This window comes from Heteronotia binoei, chromosome 17 (assembly GCF_032191835.1).
Source record: "Heteronotia binoei isolate CCM8104 ecotype False Entrance Well chromosome 17, APGP_CSIRO_Hbin_v1, whole genome shotgun sequence".
Lineage (NCBI taxonomy): Eukaryota > Metazoa > Chordata > Lepidosauria > Squamata > Gekkonidae > Heteronotia > Heteronotia binoei.
In genome coordinates, this window is record NC_083239.1 from 30982418 (window position 1) to 31005349 (window position 22932).

At 45.4% G+C, this 22932-nt stretch overlaps 1 protein-coding gene across 1 annotated transcript; it reads right to left on the bottom strand.

The window, feature by feature from the left end:
* Positions 1-227: 227 nt before the first annotated feature.
* On the bottom strand, positions 228-20111 carry FBL (fibrillarin). Its single transcript, XM_060258054.1, has 9 exons — positions 19904-20111; positions 19684-19746; positions 14951-15112; positions 13475-13569; positions 12277-12447; positions 8428-8560; positions 4026-4138; positions 2000-2145; positions 228-645 (listed from the first exon to the last, which is right to left on the bottom strand). The coding sequence occupies exons 1-9, from the start codon at positions 20097-20099 to the stop codon at positions 621-623; spliced, it is 1104 nt and encodes a 367-aa protein (XP_060114037.1). The 5' UTR covers positions 20100-20111; the 3' UTR covers positions 228-620.
* Positions 20112-22932: the final 2821 nt, after the last annotated feature.

Genomic DNA, 22932 nt, shown 5'->3' on the forward strand with positions numbered 1-22932 from the left:
CATAAAGAGAAAACCCTGTGCATGATTCAAAGGCGCACCATGCGGCAAATTTAATGAAACAAGTATACGGGTGTTTGGCCTTCATGGGTATGAAGGAACAATGGGATGCAAATGGAAGATCGATTGGTACCATCAACCCCCACTGAGAGTAGAATCAGATCCTTTTCTATGCCACTGATTTGTAGTCGGTGTAATCCACAAGTGGGTCACACCCTAAGCCACGCAGCTATATGAACAATGTTTTATTTTGTAGTCAATGTACATAGAACTGAGCCCTCAGCCCACCACCACGTGAAATCAAAGTTCTGATCAACTGTGGGGGTGCCAGGCTGTAGCTAATTTTGCCTCTTTCTCATTGTCCTGGTAGAAATACATTTCTTCTCCCTGGTGCACAGACAGAACCTGTAACTGCCTCTAGGCTTCTTATTTTAATAAAAAATATACATATGAAAACTTCACAGAGAACAGATGCAGGAGAGTATTCCTGAAGTGAACATGTGGCCCTTGGGAAGCAGGGCCCGATCTGGAGGGGGAAAAAATGTCCTGCCTCCAAAAGCATCCAGAGAAATTGCTCTGGCCTACAGTACTGGCGCAATGCCCACCGACAGCTTCTGCAGTCTCTATTTCTTCTGTTTGGGAGGAGGTCTGAAAGGAGAGCGGAAAAGAGAGACTGTTAGGTTCTAGTGTGTCATGATATTCAGGAGTAAAAGAAACCAGCCGCTATATAAGCGATTAAAAAAAAGCAGACCACCAGCAGACAAGGGAAGGGTTGTCTACATTCTCAGGTGAACTCCCCAGGTATTTTGGGGAGAAGAATATATATGACTCTGTAAGGCAACCTAGAGGGAAGGAAAAGAACAGAACTGGTCTGATGAGGACTACAGCATTCCACGAGTTCAATATTCTTGGTCAAATATGGTCAAGGAAAGAGGAACTTCTCATATTTATTCCTTCTCCCACTTTGTCTACCTATCTGCTCTTTCTAGATGTCTGCCTTCTCTTTCCTATACTAGCTTTATTGCCTCCCCCGCCCCTTCTCTAGCATCATCAACTTGTGGTTGCCAAACAACCTCTCACCATGGCCGGGCCCTCCTGCTTCCTTTGTGTTTTGGGAACACTGCTCAGTGCCCTCTGTTAAACCTCAGGCATGTCAGCTGGCCTCAAGGCTTGGCAAAGGGGACAAAGACTTACAGCACAACCAGAGGAGAGCCTCAACGTCTCTACAAAGTGTAACCTTGAAAACTGAAGTGATTTAAAGAGAGAGATGCCTTCTCCTAGCTGGCCAACAGGGTGGTGGGGGCTTTGAGAGCCACACAATGTGTGAGAGAGTCACATGTGGCTCCCAATCTGCAGTTTGGCCACCCTGGTCCAGACCCAACTTGCAACCTTCACCCAAATTTGGGCCAGCCTCATACCCCCTTGTCTAGAACCTGGATAAACACTGGTGAACCTTCTGGGAGAGCCAGTTTGGTGTAGTGGTTAAGTGCGTGGACTCTTATCTGGGAGAACCAGGTTGCCCACTCCTTCACTTGCACCTGCTGGAATGGCCTTGGGTCAGCCATAGCTCTGGCAGAGGTTGTCCTTGAAAGGGCAGCTGATGTGAGAGCCTCCTCAGCCCCACCCACCTCACAGGGTGTCTGTTGTGGGGGAAGAAGATATAGGAGATTGTGAGCCGCTCTGAGTCTCTGATTCAGAGAGAAGGGCAGGGTATAAATCTGCAATTCTTCTAGGCAGTGGAATCGATTCCTGAGATAACAAATGTAAAGTGTTTTGGACAAATTTAAGTGCCAAGTATAATGCAAATACGCACACCCGCTGGCCCCTCCTTTGCAGTTTATGCAACTGTCTTTCTTTCTCGGGGTCTACCGAGCCTGACCGAGTACAATGCTGCCAAGCCCATAAGAAAATTCATCTTCCCTGTTGGACATTAACAACCAAAACTGGTTCTTACAGCCTCAAGTCTGCCCACACGGCCTCTTATCCCAGACTTTGAACCTACCTATACATGCCCACCACCACGGCATGGTCCCGCTCGTAGGGCTCCAGAGTCAACTGCTCCTGGGGCTTCATGTTTTCCTGCTGCATCTTCTTTACCTCTGATGCAAAGACTGCCTCAGGCGCTGCCGTGGAATCGATGCAATTGGCCTGGGGGAAGGAAAAAAGCAATCAAGTTTGCGAAAGAAAGTGGATGTAGTAAGTTAATCAAGCATCCTCTGGGGAGATCTGCATTTAAATGCAGACGTGTCCCTGACCAAGATAGCCTGATTTTATCAGAACTTATCAGATTTCAGAAGCTAAGCCTTGGTTAGTATTTGGATAGGAGACTGCCAAGGAAGTCCAGGGTTGCTAAGCAGGCAATGGCAAACCACCTCTTAACATCTCTTGCCTGTCTCTCTATAGGTCAACTGCTTTTTTTGGGGGGGGGGGGTATTTTATGTACAAAAAAAGCCCAACAGAAACTTATTTGCATATTAAGCCAGACACCCATGACATCACCATTTTTTTGTGCAGGGCTTTTTTGTTGAAAAAGCCCAGCAGGAACTCATTTGCATTTTAGGCCACACCCCCTGACGCCAAGCCAACCAGAACTGTGTTCCTCTGCATTCCTGCTCAAAAAAAGCCCTGTGGCAACCCATACTGGAGCTAGAATGTCTTTCAGTGAGGTGGCTTAATATGCCTGCCTCTGTGTCCCTGCTCTGGTATTCCTTTAAAGGTCTCCCTTCCAGGTACTTGCCAGGGTCGGCCCTGCTTAGCTTCTAAGATCTGATGAGATTGGGCTTTCCTGGGTTATCCAGGTCAGGGTTGGTCAGCTGCGATTTCGACAACACTTACGCACAGCCGTGAAGCTTGTTAAGCAATCATGGACCAGTAACACAATGAGCCTAGACTACCTTACGAGGCTGTTGGTAAAAATAAAATGGGGAAAGAAGAACCACACACTGCACCCCATGCTCCTTAGAGTAATGGTGGGATAAAAATGGGGTAGACAGGTTTTGTCAGCAATCCCACTCATAAATCCCAGGAATGGCTGGGTGGGAGATAACACCCCACTCCTATCTGCGGCAATAAGTATACAACGGAGCAGGGATGGCCAAACTTGCTTGAGAGCCACATAGAATAAATGTCAGACATTTGAGAGCTGCAACTCAGGAAGAAAGGTGAGCATAAGGTTGCCAGCCTCCAGGTGGGTAACAATAAAAAATGCAAGCTAGTGACCAATTTACTAAGAAGTATATAGAAATCAGTCAAAATGTCCCAAAGTAGTGTGGTGACAAGCCAATCGATTAAGTACTTGTTTCTTTCTAGTCTTCATCAGACCTGGGACCAATATTGATTCAATTACATAGATTCTTTACACAATTTTCAAAGAAGAGGGACGCAGAGTGTCTTCAGCAGCAATTTCACAACAGCTACAGCTCAGTATGTCACTGCTTGGTCTCTAGCTTGCATTTTTTGTTGTGTTATCATTATAGTGACGTCTCTCGGATTGTATTCTATTCTCAGCCTCCAGGTGAGGCCTGGAGATCTCCTGCTTTTACAACTGATCTCCAGCTAGCCGAGATCAGCTCCCCTGGAGAAAAGGGCTGCTTTGAAGGGTGGACTCTATGGCATTGCAACATGCTGAGGCCCCTCCCCAAACCCTACCCTCTCCCAGATCCACCCCCAAAGTCTCCAGGTATTTTCCAATACAGACCTGGCAACCCTGAGAAGGCAGGCAGGAAGGCAGGAAAATAAATGGGAGGAGAGAGGGAGAGTGGAAAGAAAGCAATTTTTACTTTAAATGTGTTCTCCAAACACCAGCCAATGGGGCAGTGGGGGCTTCGAGAGCCACACCATATGTGTGAAAGAGCCACATGTGGCTCCCAAGCCACAATTTGGCCACCCCTACATTGGAGCAACATAAAACCTGAGCTAGGATCAGATTGCAAAAGTGACACCAACGGAGCAGTGGGTTAAGAAGGCTGTCTCCGAGCGAATGTTCACAGTGCTAGAAAAAGGTCTTTAGACCCAAACTGAGCTGTTACCTTGATGGAAATAACAAAATGTCCCCCATTCTTCAGGAAGTTGTGTGCGTTCAGAGCCACGATACGCGACTGGTCAGGCTGAGCCACATCGGCAAAAATGACGTCCACCATTCCTGCAGAGAAAGACATTGTAGAAGATACTGGGATTTGCAAGCTGCTCTGCCAATCTCCTCTACCCATCCTTCCTCCCTAAATATTTTTTTAAAACCATCCAAGCCTGCTAGATGAACTTCCTGTTCTCTTTTGGGGGTTTTTCCCTCCCCAGTTTTGAAACAGAGAAAATGCATTTATTTATTGTTACTGGAGAATGAGAGAACATTTCTGGCACCCAGGTCCAGCGCTAGGGGTTCCGGCGCCCCAGGCCAAGCCTTGTGCCCCTGCCCCCACTTGGGCTCTTCTTGCGCGCGTGGCCCTTCCCTGCTTCAAAAGGTGCCGGCTAGAGACCATGGCCTCTTCCTGGCTCCCTTTGAAGCAGGGGATGGCTGGGCTGAGCACTTGCGCAAAGCGCACGTGGCTCAATGATGTAATCGGGCTGTGAGTGCTCAGCCTGGCCTTCCCTCGCTTCAAAGGGAGCCGAGAAGAGACCGTGGTCTCTTGCTGGTTCCCTCTGAAGCGGGAGAGGGCTGGACAAGGGATGGCTGGGTTGGTGGGGACGGGGAGGGGGTGCTTGCCCCGCCCCTCCGGCAAAGTGGCACCCCACGCAGCCGCCTACTTTGGTGACTCCCATGTGGCGGCTCTACTAGCACCTTTCTTAACTTATTTCCTACACAGAATTTCCTTTACTTATTTCCTACAGGGAAATGAACCAAGCACTACCAATCTTTCCCTCTCCATCATGCTGCAAAGCAAATGGGGTTCCATGGAATGCTACCCAGCACTGAGAGAGTGAATACTTCCCCTTTTTTACTCTTCCTGCATGATGGTGGTGGTGGCTGAGATTGGATTCATACCCCGCCCTTCACTCTGAATCTCAGAGCGGTTTACAATCTCCTTTACCCTCCTCCTCAACAGACACTCTCTGAGGTAGGTGGGGCTGAGAGAGCTCTCACAGAAGCTGCCCCCTATGGTTGACCCAAGGCCATTCCAGTAACTGCAAGTGGAGGAGTGGAGAACCAAACCCAGTTCTCTCAGATTCTGTGCACTACACCAAACTGGCTCTCTTGCAGCTAACAAGACGACTTAGAATCTAACAAATGATGAACATAATCCTCAGGGGTTTTAAGGATGGTTGAAATCTAGTGCAGATATTTTACAAAAGATGCAACCTTTTTATTGTTAATAATAGACCATCACTAATATTGGGAAAGCTCTTGTCTCCTCTCTTAAAGAGAGTGCTCATTCCAGAACACTGTAATAATCATGTTTTATTGTCAGCTTCTGTATCTAAAATGCGTATTTACTAAATCAGTTGATTGTTCTATGTAACTATTCATAATGTTTGGTAATCTACAATCCTTTTATATTGTCCCCCCAGTGCTTTTTTTGTAGCAGGAACTCCTTTGCATATTAGGCCACACACCTCTCATATAACCAATCCTCCGAGAGCTTACAGGGCTCTTCTTGCAGGGCCTACTGTAAGCTCCAGGAGGATTGGCTACATCAGGGGTGCGTGGCCTAATATGCAAAGGAGTTCCTGCTACAAAAAAAGTGCTGCTCTACCCACTTTACTTTTCTATATCCTGCTTTTCTTAGAAAATAAAAAACCTTACATCATGAGAGTGATTTCCAGCTGGAAGTGGTGTCAGTGTGTTCATTTAGCCCAATTCAACAGAAACAGGAGAGCACAGCAAGCACATTCTGAATACATAGCCAGTCTCCCATCCTGCTTCTGCTGGTAGATCTTCTCCCGCAGCTTCCAGTCAGTTACAGCCAATCAACAAGACAGCACAATGAAGTCTCTTTAATAAAATTCTTTCCAACACTGCCAAGTCACCAGCAGGACAGGTCTGAGTGTCCTTTCCCCAGCGGAACAGAAGAGGGCTGGCTGGAAGCGTTTCCCCTCCACCATCAAGAGCAGCCTGCTTGTCCATAAGCAAGAGCCAGTTTGGTGTACTGGTGAAGTGTGCGGACTCTTATCTGGGAGAACCGGGTTTGATTCTCCACTCCTCTACTTGTACCTGCTGGAATGGTCTTGGGTCAGCCATAGCTCTGGCAGGAGTTGTCCTTGAAAGGGCAGCTTCTGGGAGAGCTCCCTCAGCCCCACTCACCTCACAGGGTGTCTGTTGTAGGGAAGGAAGGTAAAGGAGATTGTGAGCTGCTCTGAGATTTGGAGTGGAGGGCGGGATATAAACCCAATGTTGTCGTCTTCTTTTGCACAGGACAGAGATGCTGCAAAGAAGAGGTTCTGCGCTAGGGAATAGTTTGCGCAGCACACAGGTGCAAGAATGCAGGTTTATATCTGTAGGTGTCATGACTGCACATTTCTCACCCCCATTATGAAACTCAAGGTGGTTTAGTGAGTTCACGTCATTCAGCAAAACTTGATCATGCAATTTCACAGAAGACAGTCTAATACAACCAATGATTTCACATAAGACAGGCTCCCATGGAACCAGATTTCACCATTAAGACAAAGTGAGACAAGGACAGTATAGATACAGCCAAAAAGCAACAGTGTATGAAGGTGGAGGCACAAGAAAGAGGCCTAACATTTTCTATCGGCAACTGAAGTGGTGCCTGTATACAAAAATGGCCTGCAGAATTCCATTGCACTGGACCTTTCATGAAACGTGTTCCATTTCATGCCTTTTGAGAAAAAAAGAAATGTGAGAGCAGGCAGCCCACTAAATGAGGGGCCACAACAGAGAATGCCCAGGTACAAGCAGTTGCTGAACTCACTGCGCTGCTGGGGGGCACTTTCAGAAGCCTTTGTTAACTTTAGTCTGGGCCAGACTAACAGTTCCTCTTTTAAGAGCCCCGTGGCACAGACTGGTAAAGCTGCAGTACAGTACTGCAGTCCTAAACTCTGCTCATGACCTGAGTTCAGTCCCGGCAGAAACTGGGTTTAGGTAGCCAGCTCAAGGCTGACTCAGCCTTCCATCCTTCTGAGGTCGGAAAAATGAGTACCTACCTTGCTGGGGGAGAAGTGTAGATGACTGGGGAAGGCAATGGCAAACCACCCCATAAAAAAGTCCACTATGAATACGTGATACAACATCACCCCAGAGTCGGAAACAACTGTTGCTTGCACAGGGGGACCACCTTTACCTTTTTAAAATAGTCCCTCTAGTCCAGTATCCAGTTCTCCACAGTGGCCAGACCAGCAGTCTCAGCGAAACCCAGAAACAGTTCACTGAGACCATAACTCTGCCTGTGGTCCTCCAACCAAATCCACAGCAACTGGTATTCCAAACCAGCCACTTCTGAACATGTAGATTCTATTTAGCCAAAAAGATTAATGGTCCATAGCGGAATTGATCAGGATACAACCAATAATGCCACATCATGAAAAATCAATAGCGCCTATAATTAATGAATACATAACCTAGTAAATATATCAAACACTGTTCTACGCTGTTGCTGTGAGATGCCAGTTTCATACTGTTGCTGCTGCTGCTGCTATATGCAAGCTATCACTGCTGCTACATGCTGGTTGTTTGCGTCATCCTGCTATGATTGTCGTTTACAGAACAAAACATACTGTTTCCTGATTAAATAAGACAGTCTTTTGTGATTTTTTTTTTTGGTGAAACTTCTGACAATTAGAAATTAAGATGTATCTTGTATGATTTACAATCACTGTGTTTCATATATTTAATACGTTACATATTCATTAACTATAGACACTATTGATTTCTCAGTGTGGCTTTCTTGTTTGATGATGATATTTGACGATGATATTGGATTTATATCCCGCCCTCCACTCCGAAGAGTCTCAGAGCGGCTCACAATCTCCTTTACCTTCCTCCCCCACAACAGACACCCTGTGAGGTGGGTGGGGCTGGAGAGGGCTCTCACAGCAGCTGCCCTTTCAAGGACAACCTCTGCCAGAGCCATGGCTGACCCAAGGCCATTCCAGCAGGTGCAAGTGGAGGAGTGGGGAATCAAACCCGGTTCTCCCAGATAAGAGTCCGCACACTTAACCACTACACCATTCTATTTAGCCATCATGGCTGATAACTGCTGATGGATCTAAACGCCAAGAAATCTGCCTTACCCTCTTTTTCAACAAAGTCGGAGCCTAGCGGCACCTTTAAGACCAACACAAAAGCTGATATCTTGAATAAAACGATGTTGGCCTTAAGGATGCCGCCGAACTCACACTCGGTTCTACTGCTTCAGACCAACATGGCTGCCCACCTGAACCTTTTTTTTCAAGCCATCCAGGGACGGCTGCCATCACTACATTCCATGCCACCCGGTCCTGTGAAGTCATAACAGAGCGAGAGAAGAAAGAACTTACCGATCAACATGCGATATTTGTGCGGGTGTCGTGCATCCTCAATGACCGGGATAATGTTGGTTCGCTTCTTCGCCACGTTGATGAGGTCACGGCCTGAACGATGGGAGAATTCCACGGCATACACCAGCCCCTCCTGTGGTACCGGAAATGGGAAGAAATGGGAGCCGGTGCTATGGCTGCGTGGTGGCTTCTGAAACCCCAGAGCCATGAGAGGCAACAACCACGGCACTGCTGCTACAAATGTATTTGCAAACTGTAACATCTTAAGATACAGTGGCACTAAAGGCGGGCCACATAAAATCCACACTCATTATTATATGTCTATGAGTCATGGGTAACTTGACTGTAGGGATTACCAAATCCACATGGGAATGGGTACTTAGGGTAAAGGGAGTTGTCTGCAAGCACAAGAAAACCCCAAGGTTGCAGAAAAAGCAATCAAAAGTCTGGGAATCTTGGGAGGTGGATGGAACGAATCCCGCCCCCTGTAATTCCTTGCAGGGCACCATCTTAACTAGTAACTTCCAGCATAAACAAAATACTTGGAGCTGAATGAATCGGAGGGGGGAGCACACGTTTATAGAAAGGGTTTTAAATCAATCCCACTTCCCACACAATTAAGGGCTCCCCAAGACAGTTAATATTAAAACACATCAAACATTGAAAAGCATTTAAAATACAAATATAAGTGAATAAACAAAAATAGCTTCAGATGCAGTACCTCTGAAGACAACCAGCATGATCAGATAGGTTCCTATGTAGGCAGTCCTTCATATATGCCAACGTCAAGCTGCATAACCCAGTGGTTCCCAAGTTTTTGGAATACAAGGACTCCTTTATCAAAAATTTCAACACCCCCCCCCCCAATAACTGCCTGCATTAGTATCTGATGATTTGAAAAATGTGTAACGAAAAAAAGATCAAAACAAAGCTGCTTGACCTGGATAGCCCAGGCAAGCCTGACCTTGTTGGATCATGGAAGCTAAGCAGAGCTGACCCTGGCAAGTACTTGGACGGGAGATCTCCTTGGAATACCAGGACTGTAAGGCAGAGGCAGGCTGTATCAAGCCACTTCTCTGAATGTCCTCCACTCCCCAGTAGGGGTCACCAAAAGTCACTGTGACTTCCAGGCATTCATGCATGCACTCATAGATACACAAATACGAAATGAAGATGCTTGCTGCATGTGTGGATTCGTGGACCACCTGTGATAACTCCATGCCCCCCTACAGGGTCTGCGGCCTCCCAAATGGGAACCACTGGTGTAGGGCTTGAAAAATCAATAATCAGCACTTTGAATTGGGCATGGAAACAAATTGGGAACCAGCATGGATGAACAAAGACTAGAACTATATGGTCCCAATGACCCACTCCAATCACCGTTCTGTACCAACGTAGCTTCCAGACAGTCTTCAAGGACAGCCCCATACACAGTGCATTGCGGTAATCTAATCTAGATATCAGCAGAGCATGCATAATGGCAAGATCCTTCCTGCCCAGGAAGCAGCTGCAGCTGGCTCACCAGCAACAGCTGATGAAAGGTGTCACCAGCCACTGCTGCTACTTGTTTATCCAACAGGAGATTGAGATCCAGTAACACCTCTAAGGAATGAACCTGCTCTTTCTGAGGGAATGCAACCGCATTCAAAACAGAAGACATCCCATACACGTGCCTTCTCTGTTGTGGACTCCACCTGGTGGAACAGTCTGCCTAACGAGGTCAGGACAGCTCATGGCTTTCTACAAACTACGCAAAACCGAATTATCCAAGAGGGCTTTTATATGCAAGCAAAAGTTGCATAGAACAAGTTGCACCAAACAAAATGATTCATAATGTTACCTGGAAAAATTATTAGGGACTGTGCTTTATATTACAATATATAGCTTGCTGAAACTAGGATCCTACTGCAGAATTTTGCATCATTCAAAGCAGGGGTGTCAAACATGCGGTCCACAGGATGCATCCAGCCCACAAAGGGCTCAAACCCGTCCCCAAGCAATTTCTTCCTCTCCCAAAGCTGTTGCAGCACGCCATAGCTTGCTTTTTCCCCAACTCGCTCAGTAGCTCCTTGCTTCCTGCCTCTTTCCTCCCTCCCCCTCCCACAGAGAACTCCGTGGCTGCTTCCTGCTTTGTGCGGAAAAGATACAAAGACAAGCCCCTCTCTCTCTCTCACACCACCCCCTTTGGCTTCCTTCTCCAGGGCTCTTCCTTCTGGGGGGAGGAAAGAGTACCATGGCAGCTTCCAGATCAATGTTATATTCCAGGTATACGCTTTTGTGTGCAAGCGCACTACTACTACTTCAACAGGACGGAGGGTGGGTGGAGTCTTCTGACAAACTGGGCACGGAAACAAAATTGGGAACCAGCATGGATGAATGAAGAGTAGAGTGATATACTCCCAATAGCCCACCTTTATTCTGAAAAGTGTTTTTTTTTTTTTAAAAAAAGATGGGATTTTCCTGTTCCCATTTGTATTTTTTTTTTCAAAAAGACCCTGGATTGGTCCTATCTTGGAGAATGGAGTGATTTCAGATGGCCAATGATAACAGCACATATTAGTAATGAGACATGAAAACTAGCTCTCAGTTCAGCCCAGGAGGATGCACTGTCTTGAGCTTCATTACCAAAAGCAATTCAGCAGCCTTTCTAATTTCCTTTGAAATTCCTTGGTAAGAGCACTACTCCTCTGAGTTCAGCAACTGAATGCTGTGGTTTCTAATGTCAGATTTAGGTCCATTTATTCTTTGCATACTTCTGGACTGCATCCTCCAAGATGGAGTGGAGACCTGGGTTTCCTGTCTCATTATCAACATTGCCATCTCCATGCCTACTAGCCCTCTTGCATATCACACCTAATCCAATCAAGCCTGCTATTGTCATTCAGCATCTGAAATCAGCTTTATAAAGACTGTATTTCCGGTACTTCATGTTACATTTTATGGCATGCACAACCTGGTCCAACAAAGTGATGTTTATGTCAGATCCAGCCCTTGTAACAAATGAATTCAACACCTCTGATTTAATGTATCATGTGACTACTTATGCTTTGCTTCAACTGTTTTTAGACTTCTGCTTAGTTCTACAACCCTAATCCTACTGCATTGCTATCTGCCTTCAGCTCAAATAAGGTGGACTATAAATAACGTAAGTAAATAATCCCAGTTCCTGCATCAGATATTTTCCTAGCAGCACTTCAGTTTTGGGGGAACTTAGAAGCAACTTAGATTCAGGTGGAGAGTCACTTGATTCAAACTCAGTTCTCACATATGTTAGCTCTTATATGCTAATGTACTTCTATTTACACATCGCATCAAATGCTTTATAATTCAATCACAGATACAATCACCCAGTGACTTAAGCTAGTCTTTCCTGGTAACTAACTCTCTCCTCACCGATATGTAATGACTGAAGACATCTTGAGAGCCAGTTTGGTGTAATGGTTAAGTGTGCGGATCTTATCTGGGAGAACCAGGTTTGATTCCCACTTCTCCACTTGCAGCTGCTGGAATAGCCTTGGGTCAGCCATAGCTGTCAGAGTTGTCTTTGAAAGGGCAGCTTCTGTGAGAGCTCTCTCAACCCCACCAACCTCAGAGGGTGTCTGTTGTGGGGGAGGAAGGCAAAGGAAGCCTGTAAGCTGCTCTGAGATGCAGGGTATAAACCTACGGTTTTCTTATCATTTCATTGTATCTGAAGGAGTGCACATGAACACAAAAATCTTACACCATGACTAAAACCTTCTTGGTGTTGAAGGTGCCACTGGATTTAAATTCTATTCTGAGTTTTTATCTTGTTCACTTTAAGGGCCATCGAATTATAGTTCCAGTTTAGGCACCAAAGCCACTCCTTACCGGTCCTACTATGTCAGAGACGTGAGAGACTGTCGTTCCTGAGGCCGCTCCCAGGTACAGCACTTTGGCGCCTGGTTTGATGTGGATCTGATCGATGCCTCCAAGGATAGCGGCAGCCAGTTTGGAGCGGAAGGGGTTCCAGGCTCGGTATTCCACCTTCACTTCCCCATCCTGAAGAGAGAAAGGGTTATTCATGTTAGGGCTTTTTTTGTAGCAGGAACTCCTTTGCATATCAGGCCACACACCCCTGATGTAGCCAATCCCCCAAGAGCTTACAGGGCTCTTCTTATAGGGTCTACTGTAAGCTCTTGGAGGATTGGCTAGATCATGGAGGTGTGGTCTAATATGTAAAGGAGTTCCTGCTAAAAATTTTAAAAAGCCCTGATCTATGTTACAGGACTTCCAGTTTTGGATCTGCAGGTCAAAAGCACCAGCCATTCCCAGAATGTCCGCCTCCCCAATCCTGTGATATTTACATCTTGATTTTCAGACAACTGCCCCTCAAAAGGGCTCACAGCACTCAACAGATGCTAGCCTCCTTCCTCAAGTGAACAGCCCAGTCCAACAAAGTGACATGTAGATCTGGCCCTATTTCCACAACACAAGGAAAACGGCACAGAAGGCAAAGAAACAATTTATACTCCACATCCCAGCTATTTGTTTCTGAGATAGTATAAAATGAAATAAATTGAATACAGCTAAAAATTAAATTGAACACAGCTAGAAATTAACCCAGAGCCAGTTTGGTGTAGTGGTTAAGTGTGCGGACTCTTATCTGGGAGAACCGGGTTTGATTCCCCACTCCTCCACTTGCACCTGCTGGAATGGCCTTGGGTCAGCCATAGCTCTGGCAGAGATTGTCCTTGAAAGGGCAGCTGCTGTGAGAGCCCTCTCCAGCCCCACCCACCTCACAGGGTGTCTGTTGTGGGGGAGGAAGATAAAGGAGATTGTGAGCCGCTCTGAGACTCTTCGGAGTGGAGGGCGGGATATAAATCCAATATCTTCTTCTTCTAACTACTGCTCAATAGAAGAGGAACACAGTGACAATATGGTTCAGTGGAAAGGACTTTGAGGAAGGGGCTTTTTGAACTTCGCTCTCTCTCCTCCTGCAGGGGCATGATTTTGCTGCTTCCCCTCACAAGCAAGCTGCACTCTCGCTTACCATACCACCCCCTGCCCATTTCCCCACGCCACTCACCTCCACAGAAATCCTCTTCTCTCCGTACACAGACTCGCCTGGTACTAGGTTCCGGGTCACCAGCGCATCCTCCTTTCCCCGGCAGATGAAGACACCTGCAGATGCGGAAGAGAAGAGGACCTGGATTATTTAGACATGCTTTGCATTCATTTTGCTGTGGCAAAAGAGACAATGTCGTGTATCTAACCACACAGGCCCAAAGACTTAAGCGTCATTATGCCTTCAGAAGAGGAAGCAGCAATTTGGCCATTCCTCCTCTCTCACAGCAAACTATCCCCCACCCCCAAACGATGCTGCTCTTGAGGATCCAATGATCTCCCAGAAACAACACTTCAGGGGGAGGCAGCCAGAGAGGAAAACAGGAAGGCCCAGCTTGGCAAAATCTGCTAGTGGTGGGATAGACACCAGTGCTCTGTGGCCAGCAGCTAGGGCCAGGTTCACACATGCATGAGACTAATGCTGGAGGGGGGAAACAAAAGACTACCTGACTTGAAGTGGAGATCTTCACTTTGGAATGTTCCTCTGTTTCAAAGCTGCCTGCAAACAGAGAAACCAGCACAGCAAGACATGAAGAGAGGTAGAACCTCACTCCGTGCTATGCTAGCCTTATCTCTGCATGGGGACTACATGAAAAAGAACATGGGAAGCTGGCATCCACCACAAGTAATGAAGTCTCTCCCATTACCTCATTCCTATCTTGTTCTCTTGCATGTGTGAACCAGGCAAAAGTGCTCAATTGTTCCCCTTGATGTTGGCATATTCTTGATCAGAGGACACACAGAAGCCATTGCCAGGTAGGAGCATTATTGTATAAGAGGAAGCTTCAACGTGACTCATATGACCAAGGCTGAAATCCTCTGTGCACTTTCTTGAAGTAAATCCCAAATGAACTCCAAGGGATTTATGCCTGAATAGGGTTCTTGATTTGAAACGCTGGTTATCAAGCTTTCTAAACAGAATGGAGAGTTCATGCCCATTTCACTGAGCTTTAAGCTACTTTAAAACTCTACTAAGAAGCTGAGTGGATGTTTGAAAAGTATCAGGTCTTGCAGAAGCCAGAAACTCCACAAGCCCTCGCATCAAGATATCAGGAAGCTACGCTGCAGAAACAACTTTTTATTGATTGCATTTTAGTGTTTTTTTCAAAGGAAGAAAGAATGATACCATGTATTAATCTAACAAGCCTCCAAGATTTATCACCGTATTTTCACAACAGAAACAGAAGACAGCTTCAGATTAAAAGAGACCATGGTTCAGTCAGAAGACATGTAATACAGCAACCTTACTGCAACCAAACTGGTCTAGATCTGGTCGTACAGCCAATTCAAAACCCTCTCTCAAAAGGCTCACTGCAGTTGCTCTTTCCAAACAAAAAGAAATCCATTTCTTTTGGGTTACCTTAAAGGGAGGATTCAAGATTTCTCCTTAAACCGAATCCACAATCCATGACACACACCAGCCAAAAGAACATCTCACCTTCATGCCTATGGGGCTCTACTGTAACCTTTTTACCACCTCTGAAGCCTCCTCGCCCTCCTCGAAAGCCCCCGCCTCGACCGCGGCCCCCGCCTCCTCCACGTCCTCCTCGGAAGCCTCCTCTTCCACCACCTCCTCCTCCGGGAGACTTAAATCCACCTCCTGTAAATAAAGAGTGTGAGAATAAGACCTGTGACAGCAAACAAGAGGGGCATGCAGTATATGAAGAAGCAACACAGGAATGGGAAGAGAACCCCAAAAGACTCCCTGTATGGCTTATATGTACAAGGCTAACTGTGGTGGAAATCTAGCAGGAGCTCCTTTGCATATTAGGCCACACACCCGTGATGTAGCCAATCCTCCAAGAGCTTACCAAAAAAAGCCTTGTAAGCTCTTGGAGGATTGGCTACATCAGGGGGTGCAGCCTAATATGCAAAGGAGATCCTGCTAGAATTCCACCCCTGAGGCTAACTGCTCCTGAAATAACATAGCACAGGATTCTATCATTTACTCTGTCAGTTGTTCATGTAATTTAGCGTATCAGCAGAACGCTATATGATTTAAAGTTATGCCTGAATGCCACTTACAAGACCAAAATTGTGGAAAGGCAGAACGCAAACCTTTTAAGCGAAGCAAACACCATCTTGCTCACACAAGGTCTTTTTTTCCTTCAATGACACTGCTCAGAAACAAAGAGCATTTTAAAAAGTTAGAACCCACACCCAAATATGTATTAAGCCTTACCTGATAACTCTTCAGTCCCTATGCATTACCTTTGAGTCCTGGTTTTATACTAACACAAGTGGGGGACCCATAATGGCTTAGAGGATCTTGTTTTTCCACCCCTTCCTATTTCTTCTTCCTGTTCCCTGAAAGTCGCCATAGTCTTTCCTACTACCTTCTCTCCTTTTAACCTCCCAGCCAACCCACCTACCTTTATCTGACCTCATCTTCTGCTTTCCCTTCTCTCCTCCCTCCTGAAACTTCTGCCCAGGAAAACAATGGTCAGTTGCACAGTGGAGAACCTGAGAGGACTTGCGGGGGGGGGGGGGGGGGGAAGCTCACTTTCACCTGCTTTCCCCTCCCCACATTATGTCCTCTTCTCCTGGTAACCTCCCTTTTCCCCTTCCCATTCAACAACCTATATATCTTCTAGTCAACCCTCCCATCTTTATTTATTTACTTCATTTATTCCCACCTTTCACCACAATGAGAACTGAAAGTAACTTACAGCACTCTTCTCTCCTCCATTTTATCTCTCACTATGAACTACTGTGTCCAGAGGGGGGATTCAAGCCTAGCTGAATGGTAACAACTCATCCAGTGGTTACTGTCAGATCTAGTCCCCACTAGTCCTCCCTCAAAGAGCCTGGAAAGGACTCTGCCCCCTCCCTCTGCCATTTATTAACATAAACCAAGACTAGAAAGCTGGCAGTGCTGTTGTGGTTGCCAAGTAACAGCCACCGAGAGCTTTTGTTCCTAAAGCTACAAATGCTGCTTCTGTTATATGGGGGCTTTCTTTCGGGTATGTAGAATGATCTGTCTATGGCTCCAGTCTCAGAATTTAAGTAACTACAGATCTGGTCATATTGAAAATTAGATATATTGATGTGAAATGCAACTATGAAAAATCAAGTCTGCACCAACCCCCCCTCTCCGCAAACTTGAGCACTGGCACTCATCCATCTGCCCACAACTGATGATACCAAGCAGCTGCGGAAGAATTCCAAACACAGCACTTTTCTTGAACCTTCTATGTGCAATGCCACACATATTCATACTGCTAGCAACACAGAAGATTGAAAACACAAGTACCTCAACATGCCCTTCAAGCACAAATATTTCCATTTAACCCAGCCCCAGTATGCAAACGCATAGAGGTTCTCTCTCGTTTATAAGCCTCGTTTTCACCTTGGCAACTGGGTTCCCTGAACCACAAGCATGAACAAAGTACAAACTTTGTTTAAAGTATCTATATCTTCACCTATCTCAAGACCTAAGGCAAAAGTGGGAAAGCAATTCTATAAAACAAACACTAAAACTAATATTAAAAACACATTATTCCCCGCACCAGCAGTTATTTCATATCTGCCCAGGCTCAGAACACCACCAAACCTATCAAGACAGTCTTCTTACACCCTTGTGGAAAACCAGGAGCCTCCTGACCACAAAGCTGCTCCAGAAACAGAGAGCAACCACTAAAAAGTTTGTGCCTGGTCTGTTGCCTAACATTCCTTGGATAAATGGAGCAGTGAAAGAAAACAGAAAGGAAGAATAAAGTCACCCAACACCAGAATACGCAAGGAGAGGAATTCTTCATGTACAGGCATTGCAGATCATGAAAAGATTCAAACGTAAGCAACAACATTTCAAATCGGACCCAGACACGAGTGCGCAAGCAGTTTGTACCAGCTCCAGCTGCCATGTTATTCGGCGGAGCCTAGAGATCTCCTGCTTTCACAACTGATCTCCAGCTGGCAAAGGTCAGCTCCCCTGGAGAAAATGATAAAGTCTATAGTTCCACAGGACAGAACAACTTATACAACAACGGCAAAAAAAATGTGGAAAATAACAAATGAATTCTGAAAATTACTTCAAAATATAAATATTCTTCAAACACTACAAAATCACATATTATTCTATATTGTCAATAATTCATGAATACAAGGTATAAAGCGCAGAGAAGAAATTTTCAAAAGTGCTTGCAGTTCATTATGTCAATTTCTGATTTGAGATGCTTAGAGACTATTCACTCAACTCTGTGGGACAAATAAAGTGCCAGTGCCGACTGTATCCCAGATGCAGACAATTTTGGTTTTCAAAAAAATTTTTTCATCAATTTTCAAGATGATGCTTTAAACCTTCATCATTTAAAGAAGTTTGATATATAGTGGGTAATCATCAGCCTCTAACAGTAAAGCCTGTTTCAAGTTCCTTCGTTTGAGAGACGTATCCCACTTATCTGTAACCAAAAAAGTGCGTCATTCTAACATGCATTTCAAAAATTCATATAATTATCTTACTCACCCGGGGCATCACAACTCACCAGCACACACCGAAACACATTCCTGTGACACATTCTTGTGCTTTTGACTACACTCCTCTTTCTACTAAAATTCGATCCATAATAAAGCATTGGCACCTGCTGAGTGATGTGCCAGGGTGCAGTAATAGACCTTATATAGGACTTTGAAGAACTCATAGCATAAGAGATTTGATCGTGCACTCAGATATCAGGAGTAATAACTGAAGTAACACTGAACCTGAAGTGGGAAATCTTCCATGTGGCAGGTGCAAAGTCTGCCCTCTAGTGATACAGACTAAGGAGTTTGTACAACCTGTAAGTGGAATTAAAATTAAATTGAAACATTTCAGTTCCTGTTTGTCCAGAAATGTGGTATACGCAGTCCTGTGTGGCTGTCCAGGAATTTACATAAGCAATACTACTAGACAAATATGGGTCCGGATCCTGGAGCACCAGTTTCAGGTTTGTCTTAAAAGCATGGAGGCTCCTCTCACAGAACATTATGTGTCCAAAAATCATACTGATAGGGACATGAGGTTTTGTGTTCTGTATAAATATCAAGGGACAAATAAGACTCAAACTGAAATCCAAAGGATACTCTTAGGGAAGAAGCTACCCTGATTTTTCAAATGAATGCGCTAGAACCCATAGGTTTAAATTCAGCCCTGGATCTATCTTGCTTCTTATAATTTAAGTTACTTTAGGATTTAATCTTTACTTAGAATTGTAATGCTGTATAAACGATTGTGTTCAGGTTCCCAGCCCTTGGTTTCATCATATGTCGTTTTAAATTTTTACTAGCTGTTTTCAGTTGCAATGACAAAGGTCAGATTGTGCAGGAAGATCCTTTGAGATTTTCTCCAGAGCTAGTGTCACAGGAATGTGTTTCGGTGTGTGCTGGTGAGTTGTGATGCCCCATGTGAGTAAGGTAATTATATGAATTTTTGAAATGCATGTTAGAATGATGCACTTTTTGGGTTACAGATAAGTGGGATACGTCTCTCAGACAAAGGAACTTGAAACAGTACTACAGGCTTTACTGCTAGAGGCTGATGGTTACCCACTATATATCAAACTTCTTTAAAAGATGAAGGTTTAAAGCAACATCTTGAAAACTGATGAAAATTCTTTTTTGAAAACCAAAATTGTCTGTATCTGGAATACGGTCAGCACTGGCACTTTATTTGTCCTGGGGAGTCGGGTGAATAGTCTCCAAGCGTCTCAAGTCAGAAATTGACATAATGAACTGCAAGCACTTTTGGAAAATTTCTTCTCTGTGCTTTATACCCTGTATTCATGAATTATTGACGATATGGAATAATATGTAATTTTGTAGTATTTGTAGAATAATTATTTATATTTTGAAGTAACTTTCAGGATTCATTTGTTATTTTCCACAGTTTTTTGCGGTTGTTGTATAAGCTCCCCTGGAGAAAATGGCTGCTTTGAAGGGTGGGCTCTGTATGGCATTGTACCATGCTGAGGGTTCTCCCCTCCCCAAACCCTGCCTTCTCCTGGATCCACCCCCAAAGGTATTTTCCAACGCAGACCTGATAAACCTATATAGTATAAATAAACGTACAGGCGCAGGCTGATTATTTTTTTCTAGCAAACACCAAAACATATCTTAAGCAAAAGACTAACAAATACAAACAAAATATAATGCGAGCAATTATTTAAGGCAAGAAGGGGAAAAATAACCACTCACCCCGTCCTCCTCGGAAGCCACCGCGTCCGCCGCGATCCCCACGCCCTCCACGAGGAGTAAAACCTACAAGGGTAGAGACGCACCCCCCCCGCAAAAAAAATCGGTAAGTAAACACGTGTCTTCCCTCCCTGCCTCCCCAATTCCCACGTGCATGCATTGCCCTACGAAGACAATAAGAAGGTACTCCCACCCATCCATTTCCCATCCCGCTCCTCCTTACCGGCCCGCATTATTGGAGTGAAGTCAGAAAACACTGGCTTCGGAACCACGCGCCCAACACTCTTGGACAGGAAGATTCTACAGAAAACATGCGTTAAAACGTCGGAGGCGCACCGGAAATGCGATAGAAGATAAGGCGCGGAAATTAGAGAGGACGCGCGTGAAGGCTTATGGGTAATGAAGTCTCTTTGCACCATGCGCTTGCGCAGTAGTGTAGGTGTGTCCTCCGTCTTCGCCTAATTATGGCGTCTTCCCCCCGCCCCCCCCCCCCCGCAGATGGGGGTCGTTGCATTTGTTCTAAAGTAGAGTTTAGACTGGAGCCCCCGGCAGTGGGGCGTCGTGATTTGTAATACGGTTTTCGATACAAGGCCTCGGTTTTAGGAGCATAAAGAGTGAATGGCAGGTTGCCTTTTGAGTATGTACAGAATGCTTTCTGGGTGGGGCCAGGGGATCTCCCGGAACTGCAGCTCATCTCCAGATTACGGAGACCAGTTCCTAGGGTTGAGAAATATCTGGAGATTTTAGTGGTGGAACCTGGGAAGGGAGAAATGGATGGGACTTCGGTGGCATATAATACCATAGAGTCTGCTTTCCAAAGCAGCCATTTTCTCCAAGTGAACTGATTTTTGTCACTTGGAGATCAATTATAATAGCGGGAGTCGCTCTCCAGCTACCACAGGCTGGAAGTTGGTCACCATAGCTGTTCCCCTGGAGCAAATGGCTGCTTTGAAGGGTGGACTCTGCAGCATTGCACCCCACTGAGGTCCCTGCCCTCCCAAGCTCCACCCTGCAAATCTCCGGCAGTTTCCCAACCTGGAGGTGGTAACCCCGCCCCTTGGCGGTAGTTAGGAGGACCTAGCAACCCCTAATACTTTCCCTGCCTCTTAGCCACGTGTGCAGCTCCGTATGTGATCTCTCTACACCTTAGCTTATCCTACCTCAGGTGGTTTTAGGAGTGCAGAACCATGCATCCCGTTTTTTTCGGAAATGTTGGATTGAGAAAAAAAAAGGTAATAACCCAGGCCTTGGTGGTTTAACAAGGCTTTGAAATTCCTCAGTCACTACAAGCATCAACTACTTTAGCAAAGCTAGATATATTGTAATTTTTTGAACATATGAAGCTGCCTTCTACTGAATCAGACCCTGGGTCCATCAAAGTCAGTATGGTCTACTCAGACTGGCAGCAGCTCTCCAGGGTCTCAAGCTGAGGTTTTTCATGCCTATTTGCCTGAACCCTTTTGGGTTGGAGATGTCGGGGATTGAACCTGGGACCTTCTGCTTACCAAGCAGATGCTCTACCACTGAGCCACCATCCCTCCCCTTAAAGTGAATCAGACCATTGGTCCATCAGTCAAAATTGCCTACTCAGACAGGCAGCAGCTTTCCAGGGTCTCAGGTAGTGGTCTTTTACATCATCTCCCACCCAATCCGTTTAACTTAGAGATGCCAGAGATTGAACCTGGGTCCTTCTGCATGCCATCCCCTGAGCGATGGTCCCTCACTTATGTATTCATTCCCTTATTTAATTCATTTGTACCCTGCCTTTCTCCTCAGAATGGCTTGTGTTGTTTTCCACTCCAGTTTACCCTCATAACAGCCACCTGAGGAAAGTTAGGCTGAGTGTAACTAGCTAGAGGTCAGGTCCACATGGGCAGCCGTGTTGGTCTAAAGCAGGAGTCAAAATTCAAACCCAGGCCTCCCAGAGACTAGTTGGGACACTCTTAACACACTGGCTCTTTGTTGCTGTTGTGAATGCCTTCTGTACCTTTCTTATTTGAATTTGACATATATCTCACCCTGTTTTTGCCTGTTTGGCACCACTGCTCACATCCCCCCTCTTCATAACTTCTCTCATACATTGCCTAGTGAAGACTTAGTACATGCATCTGACATACTCAGTCCCAGAAAGAAGAACGTAAAGTCTTTCAAGTGCTACCAGGTTCCTGCTTATTTATACAATTGATAACAAGTATAACAAGCACTCTTGTAACTATTTTTCTAGGCCCTCTTCCACCCAAGCTCCTCCCCCTGCAGTTACACCCCCGCTTCCAGTATGCTGATCATGGTAGAGATAAGAATTGCATTATGGCTATCCCTAGATAGGATCTTGATGGTGAGATTCACTGAGCCCTGTGACTGGGATCATTCTTCACTGAGTATATCATTCTTCACTTCTTCCTAGTTAGGAGTGGGGGGTTGTGGAAGCCAAATTTGCACATTGAGCAAAATATATTCAAGAATTTGGAACAATTTAAAAAAACACCTTTTGATCTAGCAGGAAAGATTAAGGAACAGTGCTTAACATCTATCTGGTTGATTTTCTACAAACAGTTGAAAACCTAGGACTGTTGAATGGGGGGAATTTGCCTTCTCTTTAATCTTTATCAGAGCGTGACAACAGCTCATTGATTTCCATATTGTCTCTCTGTGTGTGAGTTAATTATGCAAACGACATGAGATGCACAATACAGATTCCTCAAATCTTGATGGATTCATCATGACTGGAGGCATTTTGTTTCATACCTCACCTTTTCCCTCTAGGGGACCTAAAGCAACTCACATCATTCTCCCCACTGCTTTACCTTCACAATAACCCGGTGAAGTGAGTTTCTCTGGTGGTGGGGTTTCAATCCTAAGCCAACATCACACTGACTTGAGGCAATTGTACTGTGAATTTCAGAATGCAAGTTTGGGAGATGTAGAGTAGATCTGAGTGCAGTTCTTGGGATTCCATGGGGATGTCCCTAGTGCTTTGTATGCTCTGTGTGTGGATTCCATGGGGATGTCCCTAGTGCTTTGTATGCTCTGTGTGTAACTAAGGCAGATGCAGTAAAAGTATGGCAAGGCTACAGTGTTCACTTCTCCAAAGCCAAGCAACTCACCCCCTGGAACTTTTTATCACTTGGGAAGTGTGTTGTGCTGCGCAACAATAACAAAACACACAGACACCCAGGATGGTTTTTAATAGGCAGGCATGTAATTTTATGGTTATATGTTTACATCTTAAACTGTAATCACAACAATCATACG